Source organism: Mastigoproctus giganteus, chromosome 7 (genome assembly GCF_048544385.1).
Source record: "Mastigoproctus giganteus isolate SK-2022 chromosome 7, ASM4854438v1, whole genome shotgun sequence".
NCBI lineage: Eukaryota > Metazoa > Arthropoda > Arachnida > Uropygi > Thelyphonidae > Mastigoproctus > Mastigoproctus giganteus.
Window position 1 is genome coordinate 111609344 of NC_143581.1, and position 18259 is coordinate 111627602.

The window sequence follows — 18259 nt, forward strand, 5'->3', positions numbered from 1 at the left end:
ATAAGGAATTTGCTGTTCTTTAACCGCAAATGCTAACAAGTGTTTCAAAGGATGCCTCATGATACATTATAAAGCTATTCGAGTATAGTTGCTACTAATTTCTGGGTATTTTATAGAGTTCTGCGGCGAAGTTGAGCTAGCGTTCAGGAGCAACTCTACCGAAGACAACACACATCCACAGTTGTTACTAAAATAACTGAAAATGTTTGTACAAAAAGAAAAGCATTCATTGTAAAACTAGTCCACGTTGGCAAATATTTCCTCAACTCTAATGGCTTCCTACATTATAATTCTTTATAGAATAATGATTTTTCATTCTCTAAGTGGTGTGCGTTAAAGTCAAGGATACTATGGCTATGAGGCGTTAGTATATTTTGTCTGTAACTGCGTGTATTCTTCTCGGTCACGTTGTGAAAAGAAGCCCATAAATATTCCTCGCGTCATTAACGGATTCGTACTGGCGCCGCTTCCGCTCGGTGTGGGAGGACGGTGATTGTAATCGCTGTGCTATCGCGAGGACTTAGTCCCCCGTGTCCCCGTGTTCTAATTTAATATGCTGTGAAACAAAGCAGAACCATAATTGCTCAATGTTGCAATTAGGTAAAGAAGCGAAAAATCAAAGTTCGCCAAATCGATCAGAAATTAGACGTCAGCATATATATTGACTTCTCAGTGCTTGAGCTTCATGACATTGTTTAAAACTGCACGAAAACAAACAAAAAAAAAACCTTTTTCACTTAATTTATTTTAATATTGTTTAAAATATTTTAACTATCACTTACCGAAAGAATCCTTGCCCCATCCGGTTACCCAACACTTCTGACCAACAAAGTTTTCTTGGGGTTCGGGTAGACAGGCTGGGGAGATGTGGGGTTGTCTCGTGTCCACAGGAGAGTCGGTGCGTAAAAGGGCCAAGTCGTTGTTTAGATTACCAGGATAGTATTCGGGATGAATAAATACGTCTGCAACATACTTTTCCACATAAGGATAGAATTCATCATCTCTGTGGACATCCCAGTCACCCAAGCGAACTTTTAGCTCTGGAGCATTGTGTCTACAGAAAAAAGTTTTCTTGAGACAAAAAATAATGATAAATAATAACACTTATAAAATCTTAAAATGCATATGTGCAATGTGAAATTTTTGTCCCTATAAAATTTTACACACCCGGTCATCAAAGTTCTATAAGTCACTGGGACATAAAGAAGGTTGACGACTAAATTTGTGTCCTCAGAGTAGTAGAGAATGGAAATTTCCATTCAGGGAATATCCTCACTTTGAAAAATGCAACTTACCAGTTGGACTAATGGGAAGAGCATTATTGACCATTACAAGGAATAGTGGCCTATTGAATTAAGAAAAAAATTATGTGGGACACGATCTCTCTTCCCCCTCTGTACGTACAAAATTGCGCAATCAATCTATCTATGCAAAACTATGTGCATACATTGCATATTATGCCTGCCCCAACCGTTAAACCACCTCATGTGTTGTTGTAGTAGTAGTTTTAGGACCACCAACGACTAAGGTCAAATTGCTCCGTGCATATTGTCTGTAACTTACGTGTATTCTGACGTCAATTTTCTGTTTGCTGGACGAAGAACCTGGGTTTCCAGTAGAAAAAAACCATGCTACCATCGCCAGAGACAGACTAACTCAGCCACGTTGCTATACAGCGGGACCGTCTGATGATATTGCAGCAGCAAATATTAAATGAGAAGCATTCGGCAAAGTTATTGTGGAAGCTACTAGGTTTTTCATCGTAACTAAGAAAATCGGGACCCATGGGGCTTTGTTTATCGCCTTACCAGGAATAAATCCTATTCTCCTGCTGTTTATTGGTCGGTACCCGCAAACGGCACCGAAACTCTTACCCGGAAGAACACCATCAACGCTATCTTTGACAGTCTGCTTCCTTCTGACCGCCCAAAGGATGACGACTACTCATCAACAAATAAGACAGCTCAATAACTCCTACACACTACTTCTGAAACTGAGCCATTTACGCAGCTGGAGGTGGTCTTAGCTGTCCTAAAAATTAACAACTCTGGTTGTCCAGACCTCGACCTTCATGAGGGTATCTTTATCAAACAATTTCACAAACTACGTCCAACGGTTCTTCCAACCTTATTCAACAAATGTCTGAATGAAAGCACATTTCCTGTTATCTGGAAGACGGCTCTTCCTAAACTAATTCCTAAGCCTTCAAGCACCCCGAGTGGCAAATCTTTCCGTCCTATTGCCCTGTTATCACATTTGGCCAAAACACTTGAAAGATTGATTGCTATAAGACTCACTCCTCTTTTCACTAACACCTCTCTTGTATCAGACGATCAATATGGTTTCCGAACTGGATGAGGAACTGAAGAAGCAGTCGTTGAATTCCTTTCTAGAGTTAACTCTGCAAGCTCTAAATACGTTCTTCTATTTTTGTTGATTTCTCTGCAGCGTTTGATCTGTTATGGTGGTCTAGTTTGTTTGCTCGCTTACGTGCTGCCGATTGTCCTCTTCCTCTTTATAACTTTCTAAGAAGTTACTTTGAAAATCGTACAATTTCTGTTATCTCTGTTCTTGGACCACTCGTCTGGAACATCGTTCTTGACGAATGTCTCCTTAAAACTATTCCTTATACTTCCAAATTGGCTTATGCAGACGAGCTCACCCTGCTGATCCAGGGCAACTCCCGTGCCTCTCTTGAAAGTACTGCCAACTTAGTCATGTCAGATCTCTCTCTCTCAATGGTCCACTATAAGTAAATTATCCGTATCCTCCACGAAAACTAAAATGATGCTGGTTAAGGGTTCGCTTAATATTTCACTGCCACCTGTTGTAAAACTTCAAAACAAATCACTGTCCATGGTTTCTTCTCTAAAATTTCTTGGTCTGATCATTAATAGTAAACTTACGTTTAGGAAACATTTGGAAGATCTCTCAGAGAACGTCAAAAAACTTACCTTCTCACTTCTGTGTCTCTCTAAACAATGTTGGGATCTAAATTCTCGCTCTCTACGGTTATATAACAAAGCTTTGTTTTTACCAATTTGTTCCTATGGCGCGACCGCCTGGTTCTGGCACGTGAAGAAGGTTTCAGTACAGACTAAACCTCACAGCATTCAACCTGAAATGCTTTTAGTAATGTGCAGGGCCTCTAGGACTGTGTCTACTCCTGCTTTGCAGGTCCTTAACGGCTGTCTGCCCCCTCGATCTCTTTCTTCTGTACTGAAGCCACTGCTTCTACATTAGGCACACTGTCCCTGTCACCTCTCTTGGTATTACCATCGATGTCACTTTGGATCATAAGGCAGAGAAAACACGCTGTTGGAATATTTTGATGCAGCGTTGGCAAGATAGATGGTCCGCTACCTCTAAGGGTCTTGTTACTTTAAAGTTCATACCCAACGTCACCTTTGCCACGTTAGAGTCCACTCAGAAATGGTTTCATCCTGGTCTGTACTCTCTCTCTCTCTCTCTCTCTCTCTCTCTCTCTCTCTCTCTCTCTCTACTTATTATCTGGTCATTGCTCACTTAATGCCAAAATAGCAAAATAGCAACTTTCGACCTTGCTGAATCACCTCTCTGTTCTTGTGGCGCCGTAGAAGACTGGGAACATATTTAACAGCACTGCCATCAATACCTAGATCTTCGACAGAACCTTCTTCCCTCCATTAGTATCACTGTCGCCGGACTTCCTGAGCACCAGAGAAAATTTCCAGTCCTTGCAAGAATTTGCTCGTCATGCTTTTGATCGCTGGAGATGCCTTCTCACTCAACTACGGAATACCTCCTACCTTCCTAGTGGAGGCTCCTGCTGGCACTGGCCTTTGGACAATGCGGCATCAGAGATATACAGGGTTGTTAAAATTAAAGTATTCCTATGTAGAGGGCTGTGAAGCGAGTTCTAAGGCTCGTCCTGAAGAGAAATTTAGACAACACGTACAATAAATGCGCTCGCCATTTATTGGGAAAAAAAATTAGTTATAAAATTTGTCACTCTTAGTTACGATTATGCAAATAACTTACATTATTTGCATAATCGTAAGTTATTGCCCCAGAACAACTACTCAGCTCTACTATACTGTATAAAAGTAAAGCAGTCCTTCAAAATCGTACAGTAGATGTTTGCCTGCACTACTGCAGCAATGCTAACAACGTTACAGGAAAATGCGTTATTAGTGAAACTGTACGATCAGAAGAGCAACAATGCAGCTGCAGCTAACAGAGAATTCCGGCGTCAGAAGCGTATAAGGCGTGGACATATGACTGTTTGTGCAAAATGATTGCGAAGGTTGAAGCATTAGCATGGGCACATGATGCAAGAAGCTTATAAAGCATCAGCCGAAAAAAAAAAAAAAAAAAAACACCCTTCTCATTTCACCCATCCACTCGCTCCAAATGATTGTCTAGTTTTGCCTTGAATCTGTTTAAGCTATCAACTTCTACAATTACAGATGGAAGTTTGTTCCAGCAATCAACCACCCGATGGCTAAAGGCAAACTTCGGAACATCTATCCTACAACTGTCTTTTGTCAATTTGAATTTATGCCCTCTCAGGCGATTATTCTGAGCAAGAGGAAGAATCCCATCAGCATTGAGCATGCTCAAACCATTCAAGGCTTTATACACCTCAATCAGCTCACTTCACAGGTGCCTAGTCTCCGGACACTGTAATTTGCAAAATTTAAGCCTTTCTTCGTAAGAGCAACCCTTTGTTCCATTCACAAACCTTGTTTCCCTTCGCTGTAATCGTTCAAACAGCTCTATATCCTTCATAACATGAGGCCTCCAGATTTGTATACAGTACTCAAGGTGTGGCCTTATACAAGGGGATAATCAGCTCCTAATCCCTGCTAAAAAAATTCCTGTATATCATTGACAAGACACCATGAGCTACTCTTGCAGATCGTCTGCACTGCTCAGAAAACTTCATATCTGCCTGCACAATTACCCCCAGGTCCTTTTCGTTCTCTACCACTGTCAGTGTAGTACCACAGTGTTGATACGTTGCTCTGGGGTTGCTGTTTCCCATATGCAGTACTTTACATTTGTCAATGTTAAACTTCAGTTGCCACCTCTCGACCCATCTAGAAAAGAACCTGTTGCAGCTGCGTACTGTCATTAGTGTCACGTAATAAACCTCTCGACCATCATATCGTCTGCAAACTTGGACATTAAGACAGATATACGATCATCAATATCATTTATAAATACAGAAAACAACAATAGACCCAACACTGAACCCTGAGGGACTCCACTAATAACATTAGTACACGATGAGCAGTGTACATTGATTACCACACTCTGTCTTCTCCCACTTAACTACCCCTTTATCCATAGCAGCAATTTGCCTCCAATGCCACACTGCTCAAATTTGTGCAGCAGTGTTCCATGTGCAACAGTATCAAAAGCCTTTCTAAGATCCAAATATACGATATCAAAATTATTCTTTGCATCCAGTTCCTTAGTGTCTACATCATAGTATCCAATCAAATTGGTCGACAAGACTTCCCCTTAACAAACCTATGCTGTGTCCAAGCTATAACTGAAGTTGTCTAGATGATCCTGCAATGCTTCTTTACCCAGGGCCTCCAATAATTTCCCTGGAGCAGAAGTTAAACTATCAGGTCTGTAATTAACTGTGTCTTCCTTCGATCCTCCTTCGTGCTTTGGGGTCACATTTGCACATCTCTAGTCCATGGGTACCTCCCCTGAGTCCATGTAAGCTCTCATAATTATGGCTAAGGGTTGGCTTACTTCCTTTGCTGTCTCCTTTAATATAACTGGATAGATTCCATCCACCCCACGTGCCTTTATTATGTTTATCTTCAACAATTTCTCCTGCACTTTACTCTCAGTTATTACAAGATTATCTAGATTACTGCTAGAGTTGAATACACCTCTGGCATTCCCCTCGCTGAATAACTCCTCATGTGTGAATGTCGATGTAAAATATTCATTTAGTTTGTTAGCTACCTGAGCAGGATCATCAACAGTTGACCCATCGATATCAAGTGGACCAATCTGATTCATCCCCTTCCTTCTAGAGTTTACATAAGTAAAGAACTCTTTGCTGTTTTTCTTTGCATCCTTTGCCAAAGATTTATCGTAATCTGCCTTTGCCTGCCTAACCTCCTTTGTAACTTGGTTACAAACCAGCTTATATCTATCATAGGCTTCTGTGTCACTGTTAAGTTAATTTATATGTATCCCATGCTTTTTGTTTTCTCTGCCACATGTCTAATTATTTCATCTGACATCTATTTAGGCCTAAACCTTGAACAATAATTCTTAGTTGGTACGAAAACCCTTGTAGCTTCCAAGATTAATTCTTTGAATGCTTCCCATTTTGAATTTGCTGTTGGTAACATCATCAGTTGGTCCCACCGTATAGAATTTAAATACTGTCTCAGACCACCGTAGTCACTTTTACGAAAGCAAAAACCCTTCCCTTTATCCCTGATGGTAGTTAGCTATTTGAGTAAATCCCACTTGAGCACACTGCGATCACTTCCACCTAGTGGTTCCTTTATCTGCAGATTCTTAATGCATGAAGAATCACTACTGATAATCAGATCAAGAGTATTACTCCCTCCAGTTGCCTCCCGAACATGCTGCTGTAGAAAACACTCATCCAATAAATCCACAAAAGCCTTGCTTGTGTGTAAGTGACTAACCCATAAATTTCAGTCAATCTCTGGAAAATTACAATCCCCCATTATAAGACACTTTGATTTACTGGCCACTCTATTTCTCTACACAGTTGCTCATTATACTCATCAGGTGTGTTAACACACCTCTCATTTTTCCTTTCCCAGTGCAGTGATTATGTCACACCAAACAGACTCAACACTGCATTGTCCACCAACATGGATTGGATGCACTTCCTTAGATTTTATGTGTTTCTTAACTAATAGCATAATCCCTCCTCCCTTACTGTCCTGTCTGTCCTTTCTGTACACATTGTACTCCCCAAAAACCAATTCTGCATTGATTATGTCTGTGTGACACCATGTCTCCGATACCCGAACAATATCTTTGATGTCTTGAGTAGCACTTCAAGACTTTGATGTCTTGACTAGCACTTCAAGCTCATCAAATTTATTAACTATGCTCCTAGAATTGGTTTAACTGCAAGTATACATGCACCTGTTTCTATTCTTAGTTAGCCTGACACAGCCCATGTATTTACTTGCTGTCCTGGAAATCCTCATTGCCTTGCTTTCTAGGCTGCTGCTGAATTGCATTTCAATAGAAACAGTGCAAGAATCACTTTCACCTCTGCCAGCGGCTACTGTTAATCTATTAGTCCGTGTATCCCTCCAACTAGCAGTTTTCCGACCCACCTAACTGTGCCTCGATAGCATCAGCAAATATTCTTGCACGCTTTCTATTTAAGTGTATCCCGTCCCTGTAGAAGTAGTCTTTCCTGTTAATAAGCATAGACCATTAGTTCACCTGACCTCCATTTAGACCTAAATCTTGAACAATATTTCTTAGTTGATGTGAAAAGCCTAGTAGCGTCCAAGATTAATTATTTGAATGCTTCCCATTTTGAATTTGCTGTTGGTAACATCATCAGTTGGTCCCACCGTATAGAATTTAAATACTATACGGTGGGACCGATACTAACACTATACTCTCAGAGCACCGTAGTCACCTTTACGAAAGCAAAAACTCTTCCCTTTACCCCTGATCGTAGTTACCTCTTTGAGTAAATCCCATTTCAGCACACTGTGATCACTGCCACCTAGTAGTTCCTTTATCTGCAGATTCTTAATGCATGAAGAATCACTACTGATAATCAGATCAAGTGAGAGGGCATCTTGGTGTTCAACCAGGTAGAGGTCGAAAACGAGTGGACTCCTTTCGTGTTGAAGATGTGGCTATGGCTGTCGTGGATTTATCAAGTCAATCTCCATGTGGTAGCGCAAGTGTGCCAGCTGTTTTTCGTGATGTGGACATGCCGTATTCCACTGTTAGGCCAGTAATGCATCAGGTGTTGCGGTCCTATCCTTACCAGATGCACATGCTACATCAGCTAAAGCATGGTCATGCAGATATTCGTTTCACATGCGCACTTCAATTTCTGGCTCGAATGACAGTGGATATCATTTGGCCATGGAACATCCTTTGGAGTGATGAAGCCCACTTCTGCTTAAATGGACAAGTGAATGCGCACAACTGTCGCATTTGGGTAACAGAAAATCCCCGAGTTATCCAAGAGGTCCCATTGCATTCTCCAAAAGTGACATTGTGGTGTGGATTTACGGCAACATTCATGATTGGGCCATATTTTTTTGAACAGGTAACACCGACTGTACCCCGCACCCGTTCTGTCACTGGATAGCAATATTATGAAATGTTGGCAAATTTCGCAATACCAGAGCTGCAACAACGTGGGTGCCTTCAGGATACAATATTCATGCAAGATGGTGCGCCACCCACATCAATTATGTCCAAAGATTGCTAGGGCAACACTTTACAGACGAACGGGTCATCAGCCGTTGTTTCCGGACATCTTGGCCACCCCGATCACCGGACCTCAGCTCATGCGACTTCTGGTTGTGGGGATTTTTGAAGAACCAAGTGTATCGGGAAGGATGTCAAACTCTGGCATATCTGAAGGACAGGATAAGACGTCATGTGCTGGCTATTCCAGTTGACATGTTACGTTCTGCTGTAGAAAATGCTGTTCTTCGAATGTAAATTGTTGTTGACCAAAATGGAGTACACATTGAACAATTGTAGCGCTGTTCAAGTGATTTGTATTGCCACAGCGCCGTATAGTGACAAATTTTATAACTAATTTTTTTCCCCAATAAATGGCGAGCACATTCTTTATGGTACCTGTTATCCAAATTTCTCTTCAGTAGGAGCCTTAGAACTCGCTCCAGAGCCATCTACATAGATATACTTTAATTTTAACAACCCTATATATATGTCTATAAAAGCACTATATATTTTTCCCCTCTCTTTTCTTTAATTTTAATTTTTTTATTATTATTATTATATCAATTTATTTCAATTTTTATTTTGATTTATTTACTTATTTATTTTTGTTGGTACCCTGGGTTTGGGCAACCCGAGGGGTGGGATTTTATTATTTAGTTTGTATCATTTACATACGTATATATATTATTTATTATTATTTTGTTATTTTTATATATATATATATTTTTAATATTTTTTTTATTATTTATTTTTATTATTTATTTTTTTTTCATTTTTATATTTTTCATTTTTTAATTAATTAATTTATTTATTTATTTTATTTATTTATTATTTTTTGTTTGCTCTGATATTAGGGCAGTAACAGCTGGAAAACCAGAGGGTTCAGAGCGCGGCCGCGGCCGCAGCACATAGTTTGGCCTACCTCCCCGTGGTGTAGACGGACACTGGACAAGCTTTCCAGGTGATCGCCTGCCGGGTGACAAAACGACCAGAAACAACTAAACAACACAACACACGCACTGCAAAAACATAATATAATATTACACACATTTCTGGCGTTTTACAGAGCTCTGTATTCATCACAGAGTAAAAAGGCGGAGTTGAACTGACGTTCAGGTGCCGTCCTACATAAGACACCATACATGTCTAATGCTTTGACCAGGTTCGTCGACTGTGCTGACCTGCAGCGCCTTAAGGCGATCTGAACTGGGCACCCTTTCCTAGCTCTCTGTTCACTCAATTCCCCTTGTCAGGGGGACAGGTTCTCGTTTCCTCCCCCTACCTGCATCCTATCTCGCTTGGTGGGGTTGGTCCCCACTGACCCCCCCTCGGAGATGCCTACTATATTGTACTTATGTCTTCCCCCCAGCCTTCAGTCTCTCCCCCCACTCTAACTAGACGGATGTGTACGCCCCTAACTTAATGTAGCTAAATTACTAACTTGCGTCCAAATTTAACCTCACTCTCATCAAATCATTTCGGCCCAATGTAACCTCGAGCGTTTACCCCAATTTTTATTTATTTATTTATTTATTTTTTTAGGTCCTAGCCACTGAAATCTCAGGAAATTAGGTGGCAGGACCCGCCAGAGTAAATAATTATAATACTGGTGTACCTGATCTGCCTCCACGGGGCAGAGTGTGGGCAACGTTGGGTCCCATTAGGGGCCCAGCGGCTAAATGACCAGAGGAACAAACTGTACACGACACTACACATATACAAAATCCACACGCCTTTAAACTTCTAACGTTGACAGTGTTCCGTTTCACACCCACAATGTATACTACGCGGAAATAGGGAAAACCCCTGGTGCCGTTTGACTCTAAACACACCCTACACTCTAAACTTGTTCCTTGCATTATATGCCACTACTAATACAATTAAAAATAATCTATTGGTTCTTGCTAGCAGGAAAGAGAAGAAAAGGAGGTGTAGTATTAATTTGTCAAAAACTACTGCGCCTAGCACAGTGGTATCGTCACCGTCCTCCCCATATCGGGTGGAAAAGGCCCGGGTTCGAATCCCGTCGATAACTCGAGGAACTTCACTGGGCTTTTTTCAATCATTGGCTGAGTTAGTCGGTGTCAGGCGTAGACAGCAAGTTTTTTCCCCCAGAAACTGGGTTGTTTTTTTTTGTCCAACAAAACAAGCAAATCGACCAAAGAACACATGCAATTTACAGACAGAAATAAGAGTTTATGTAATATCTGATAGTATAAACGAGACGTTCTACTTTGATATCAATATTTGCTTATGTAATGAATTACGAGTGCCCTTAATTTTATTTTTCTCTATAGAAACTGAAACATTCAAAAAAAAAATAAAAAAAAAAAAAATAGGATCTAAGCCTCTGCCACAACATAACCTTACCAACAGACTTACTCCCGCCTTCCTGGTAAACCGGAAATGAGAACTGTGCAGGCATCCTCTTCAGGGTGCGAAATATGCCACTCTGTCAAGGTTTCCTTGCATCTCTATATCCTCGGGTTGATCAGGTGCAGTTGACACGGTTTACCAGAAGGTCTTTGTGGGATGCCAAACTAGTGCTCAACTTTGCAGACCGCCATTGTTCTGCAAGCTGTCTTCCTTTCGCTGGCCTTCCGTGAGCTCCCCTCCCCCAAGAGAAGGGGTGATTCCTACGTCTCTCTTGGCTTGTTGTTGTTGAGTTTTAGGAGCATCGGCGACTAAGGTCATGTTCCTCCGTGTAGTATCTGTAAATTGCGTGTGTTCTGAGGCCGATTTTCTCTTTTGCTCAACGAAAAACCCGAATTCCCAGAAGAAAAAATACGTTCTACCCTCGCCCTAATAACTCATCCACATTGTGAAAAAGACCCATAAAAACTCCTCCTGTCATCGACGAGATTCGAACTCAGGTCTTTTTCGCCAGGTATAAGGAGAACGGCGATCCTACCAACTGTCCTACCCATGAGAGCACCTCTTCCCACCTCTTTAGCATTAGCATAGGCACATGATGCAAGAAAGTAAGCTTATACAGAATCAGCAAAAAAAAAAAAAAACCTTTCCCATTTCACTGATCCTTTCTTCCAAATATTTGTCTAGTTCCGCCTTGAATTTCTTTAAGCTATCAACTTCCACAACAACACATGGAAGTTTGTTACGCCAATCAACTACTCGCTGAATAAAGGCAAACTTCCGCACACCTGTTCTACAACTGTCTTTCCTCAGTTTGAATCTATGCCCGCTCCGGTTTGTAATCTGAGCAAGAGGAAGAATCCCCTCAGCATTAAGCCTGCTCAATTCATTGAAGGCCTTATACACCTCAATCAGATCGCCTCGCAGGGGCCTAGTCTCCAGAAGCTACAATTTGAAGAACCTAAGCCTTTCTTCAAAAGAGCATCCCTTTGTTCCCTTCACCAGTCTTGTTGCCATTCTCTGTATTGTTTTAGCATCTCTACATCCTTCCTAAAATGAAGCTTCCAGACCTGTACGCAGTACTCAAGGTGTGGACAGACCATTGTCTTATACAAGGGGATAATCACCTCCATATCCCTGCTCTCAAAATTCCTGTATATTATTGACAAGACCCCATGACCTACTCTGGAAACCTATCTGCATTGCTCAGAAAACTTCCTATCTGATTGCACAATAGCCCCAAGGGCTCTTTCATTCTCCACTACCCTGAGTGTAATACCACATAGTTGGTACATTTCTCTGGGGTTACTGTTACCTATATGCAGTACTTTGCATTTTGCAATGTTAAACTTCAGTTGCCACTTCTTAGCCCATCTAGCCATATTCAGATTTTGTTGCAACAGCTCGCTGTCATTACTGATATTAACAACCCTGCCAACTTTGTATCATCTGCAAACTTTGGCATTAAGTTTTATATACCTTCACCAATATCATTAATACATATACAAAACAACAATGGGCCCAACACCGAACCCCCAGGGACATCACTAATAACATTAGTCCACATAGAGCAGTGTCCATTGATTATCACTATCTGTCTTCTCCCACTCAACCATCCTTTTATCCATTGTAGCAACTTGCCGTTAATGTCTTAATGCTCCAATTAATGCCATACTGTATCAAAAGCTTTCCTGAAATCCAAGTATATGATATCAATTATTTCTTGCATCCAGTCCTTTGTGACCACATCATGATATCCAATCAAATTGGTCAGACAAAACTTCTTGAGAAACCCATGCTGTGTCTGAATTATTACTACTGTCTTGTCTAGATGATCCTGCAATGCTTCTTTAACCAGAGACTCCATTATTTCTCTGGAACAGAAGTCAAACTAACAGGTCTGTAATTATTCCTGTCAACCTTTGATCCCCCTTTGTGAATTGGAGATACTTTTGCATATCTCCAGTCCATGGGGACTTCCCCCGAGTCCAAGGATGCTCTCATAATTATGACTAAGGGTTTGCTTACTTCCTTTGCCACCTTCTTTAATTTCACTGGATAGATACCATCCACCCCAGGTGCCTTTCTTATGTTTAACTTCAACAATTTCTTCTCCACTTTGCTCTCAGTTATTACAAAATCATTTAAATCCCTGTTAGAGTTTGAAAAACATCTGGCCCTCTCCTCCTTGAATAACTCCTCAAGTGTGAATGTAGTTGCAAAATACTAATTTAGTTCGGCAGCTACAGATAGCTGCTGATCATTCTCAGAAGAATGATCATTTACAGTGAAACCATCTACGTTAAGTGCACCAATCTGATTCATCCCCTTCCTTTTAGAGTTTATATAAGTACAAAGAAGTAAAGAAGTCTTTGCTGTTTTTCTTTGCATCCTTTGCCAAAGATTTTTCATAATCTACCTTCAATTGCCTAATCTCATTTCTGACTTAATTTCAGACTAGCACTCTGTCACCTGACAATTTATGTGCATCCCATGCATTTTTATTCTCTGCTACGAGTCCCATTAATTCATCTGATATTCGTTTGGGCCTAAACCTAGAGCAGTATTTCTTAGTTGGTACAAAAATCCTAGTAGCTTCCAAGATTACTTCCTTGAATGCCACCCATTTAGAATTTGCGTTTGGTAACATCATCAGTTGGTCCACTGTATAGAACCTAAAATATCTCTGAGACCACTGTAGTCGCCTTTACGAAAGCAAAAACCCTTCCCTTTACCCCTGATTGTAGTTACACCTTTAAGTAAATCCCACATCAGTACACTGTGATCACTGCAACCTAGTGGTTCCTTTATCTGTAAATTCTTAATTCATGTATAATCACTGTTGATAATCAGATCAAGAGTGTTACTCCCTCTTGTTGCCTCTCGAGCGTGCTGCTGTAGAAAACAATCATCTAATAAATCCACAAAAGTCTTGCTAGTGTGCGAGTGACCAACCTACAATTTCCAGTCTATATCGGGAAGTTAAAATCCCGCATTATAAGCCACTCTGTACTGGTCCAATATTTCTCTGAATAATTGTTCAATGTACTCATCAGAGTCATTAGGCCTATAGCAAACTCATACCCTCACTTTTGCTTTTCCAGTGCTTTTGTCACCAGAAATTGACTCAATATTGCACTGTCCATCTATGTCAACTAGATGCACTTCCTTACATTTAATGTGTTTCTTAAATAACAGCATCACCTCTCCTCCCTTCCTCTCTTGTCTATCCTTTCTGTACACATTGTACTTCCCATATTCCAATGCTGCATCCCTCATATATGTGAGTGGCACCAAGCCTCTGATAACCCAACAATATCCGCCTTGGATATCTTAACCAACACTTCAAATTCATCAAATTTGTTTACTATACTCCTAGCAAACAACAGCACGCAAGTACAGGTCAAGGCTGAAAAAAAGTCGCGAGTTAGGGTTAAATTTAAAAGTGTCTGCAATCCCGCCCAGACACGATAGGAGGGAGAGTATGATGAGAGCCTTGTCAATCAATTCGACCTTAAAAAGGTTGTGCAGGGTTCACCGGGTAGAATTTTTCCCAGCGTGATCTATGCTTGTTAAAGGGAGAGATTGCTTCTACAGGGATGGGATACACTTAAATAGAAAAGGTGCAAGAATATTTGCTGATGCTATCGAGGCAATGTTAGGTGGCTCGGAAAACTGCTAGCTTGGGGGGGATCCACAGACTACAAGGTTGGCAGTAGTCGCACACAGAGGTGGAAATGATTCTTGCACTACTTCTATTGGAATGAGCAGCAGCCTGGAAAGCCAGTTGCTGGGGATCATAAAACAAGTAAATACATGAGCTGTGTTAGAGTAACTAAGAGTAAGAACAGGTGCATGTATACTTGCATGTACACCAATGCTAGGAGTATAGTAAACAAATTTGATGAATTTGAAGTGCTGGTTAAGACATCCCAGGCGGATATTGTTGGAATATCAGAGACTTGGTGCCACTCAGATATAAGAGATGCAGAATTGGAATTTGGAAGTACACTTTTTGCACATATATTTCCCGCTTCCCTGACAATTGAGTCACCAACAATAACTAGCTTCTGTGGGACCAGCGCTTTCTGCCCTGACCGTTGCCGCTGTATTGCCTGGTGCATAAGAGTGTGCTCTGGCATTGAGTTGGGCAGCTCTTCTTTCCGCAGTAAGATGCCTTCTTTCCTCATCATCCTCCTCCTTTTCCCTACTGTAACTTCAACATTTGTATTATCTTCCCCACTCTCTCTCCTCCTGTATTTTTTTTTTTTTATTTACTTCGTGTCCGTCCAGAAAGCTCAGGCGACCCTGGCAGAGACCAGGCAGAGTATGATGGGTATGATAGACTCACCTCCCAGAGATGGTGAGGGCAACGTAAAGTCCCAGTAGGGGCCTGCGGCCAAGCAACCACGACACAACAACAAAACAAAACACAATACTGCAGATACCAGCCACTACACTTTTTTTGCTGGCTTTTGCAGCTGTTTTGCATTTCATCACAGAGTAAATGTTCTGGACGGACACGAAGTAAATAAAAAAATACCACGCAGATGTGGGAAACCACCGTGGCGCCTGATCATAAATACTCGTCCACTATGCACTATACTTATATATACATCAGGCAGGCAGCTTCCCTTCCATACCAATCTATCAGATCTCCAGCTATATCAGGTTCCTTCATTGCTTTCTAGTGATTCTGCACGGCCTTGTTCAAGCGGAAGAGACACCTACAATCTGCATTCGCCAATGCTCCAACCATTCCACCGTCTCTAGGTTAATACATTTTCAGTGATAATCCCGGACTGTCCCTGGCTGCTCTGGGACTTACAACTACTGCAAACCCCTCTTTGCGATAGGATCTTTACTCTCGCTGGCGCTCCCTCTGAGCGTGGGTTCATCTATTGAGGGTTCTCCCTCTCATTTCTACTGACTACTCGGGGTACGGTCAGCTGCTGACGCTATTTCCTTGATATTTTTGTTATTTAGGAGCATTACCAACTAAGGCCATATTGCTCGGGGATATGCGGTGGTCATTCCCTGACCTTTCCACATCCTCCGTATTTGGTGGTGACGGGCTCGAACCCCGCTATTTCCTTGCAGTGGGATCTCAACATAGCCTCTTGCCTACAGCCTATACTGCCCTCTATGAGCATGTGTTTTCCTGTAGTTTCCTTTGGCGATCTTGCCTTCTTACTGTTTCTTGCGATGAACTAAATTTTTTTCCCGTAACCCTTGCTAAAGGTGCTCACCCATGTTTAGTCTCTAGAGCTAAGTTCCGGTCAACCCTTCCCTATCTCTTCCATCATGCAGTATGATTGATGACTTTTGAGGTTATGATGAACATCGTGGTGAGATCCAATATTCCTTACATTTCGAGGGTACAGCTCTAAAACGGTGTTTGCAGGCCGGCCGCTAGTTAGTACACCGGAACAAACCTATTGGTAACTCTCTAGGATGTTTCCGGATCAGCTAGTGTATAATCGTGCTACATCTACTCTGCCGGATAGTGACTAGAGGAAGTCCGAGTAGTGTGCATGCGGGGAGCATTGTCGATTCCAAGTTATGTCAAGGATTTGGGTATATTCTTACCATGTGTACGCCATATCCAAAAATTTCATTACTTCATACAGCATGTCCCACCCACTTTTTCTTACTATTGAATACACCATGAATTGTCAAACTAATTCAGCAAGCTTATCTGCGAAAAGATCTAAACCTCTCAAGCACTTCCTAATTCATTTCACAAATATACGTGGTCGCAATTCCAATCTCAACGATGTCCATTTCCACTTGCAGTCGGCCAAACCCCATGTACTTTTTCTGACAGAATCTCAGTTATCGGTTGATTCAACTACTGCTCATCTCAGATGCCCAAATTATTCGCTGTATGATTCTTTTCGCCTCAAAGCTCATTACAAATATTGCTTCCTCTTCATCTAAAAAACTTGGTTTTCTCTTTCGCTCTCGGCGTTACTTTTCTTCCAAACAGCTGCTCACTCTGTATAAATCGCAAATCCGCCCTACCATGGAATATTGTTCCCACATCTGGGGTGGTGCAGGGAAAACCTCTCTCAGGCTTCTTGATTCCATTGAGAAGAGGGCAGTTAGGTTAATTAATGATTCATCTCTAACAGAGTCTCTCCACTCGCTGTCTCATAGACGTACTGTTTCTGCTGCATGCCTCTTCTACAGATACTTCCATGGGCACTGTTCTTCTGAATTGGCTTCTATAATTCCAGCTCTCTCTTTCAAAACAGTCCGAACACGTGCCGCCACCAGCTATTTACTGTCCAACTTCAAACTCACAGAACCAACTTTTCATCTTCCTCGTTTATTCATTCAACTGCCGTTTTCTGGAACAACCTTCCTTCGTACGTATTTCCTGAAAATTACAGTCTTCAGAAGTTCAAGTCCAATATCAACTTTCTTCTTTACATATATCAAATATTTTCTTTCGTCTTCCCAACCTTCAACCCAAACATGATACTAAGTACTATTATGTTCTAATACCTCGCGTGTTTGGGGTTTACAACAAAAAAAAAACAAAAAAACTAGTGGCTCCTCCTCCTACTTTGCCTTGGGATCCCTCATGCCCTGGTCCAAACTTTGCCTTCTGTTTTTTCTCTCCCATTTCAGAGCGGACTAATTTCATTTCATTAGTCCGCTCTTTCCTTTCTTTGCTCGAGGTTCAGACTACAACAAGTGTCCCTCTACTGATCTGGTCTGGCTCTGCCATGGATGGATGCTGAAATGTCCTTTCCTAGTGAATGGGCCTTCCAGTAACTAAGTGGTCAGATGAACAACACACCAATGCATTACTTTACTCACAATACTCACCGCACCCGCATCTGGCTTTGACAGATTTTGCTTCTTCACAGTCACACTTTTATGCGGTTTTGTGGGAAACCACTGGTATCACTGACAGATACACATTATGTCCACTGTGTCTACCCATCGCAGATCCGTATATTTCTAACGTTTTTGCTTGGCTTATGAACTCTGTCAGCTATAGACGGTGATAATCATGGGCGATTTCAATCTGCCCCTGCCATCTGCATTGAAGCTCCTTGATAAGTTAATTGAAGATCTATCCAATCTGAATATCCATTATGTTTATGTCCCACCTTCCCGTGGAGAAGCAACCATACAGAGAATTTTAACATGAATACAGAAGCTGCAATTAGCTCAAATTCTAACCAAAATCTGATTGAGGCTTCACTAATTATTAAGTACAAAGTAACCCAATGAACCCGATTCAAAATATTAGGAAGGTCGTATATGATCCAAAATATTTAACAATGTAACCAACAGTTGACACTTCAGTCTTTACCCAGGTAAAAGTTTCCAGAACATCAACATTAAGGAAGCTGCTTTCTAGTTTCAAAGATGCTCGTCACTCTTGCAATAAAATTGTTTTCATTGCAAGAGTAGCAATGTC

At 41.3% G+C, this 18259-nt stretch overlaps 1 protein-coding gene across 1 annotated transcript in view; it reads right to left on the reverse strand.

The window, feature by feature from the left end:
- LOC150083149 (phenoloxidase-activating factor 2-like) overlaps positions 1–18259 on the reverse strand; it is a 57889-nt gene that overhangs the window by 19424 nt on the left and 20206 nt on the right. Inside the window, exon 3 of the mRNA XM_090378406.1 lies at positions 783–1054. Within this exon, the coding sequence (XP_090234532.1) occupies positions 783–1054 (272 nt within the window). The remainder of the gene's footprint in view (positions 1–782; positions 1055–18259) is intronic.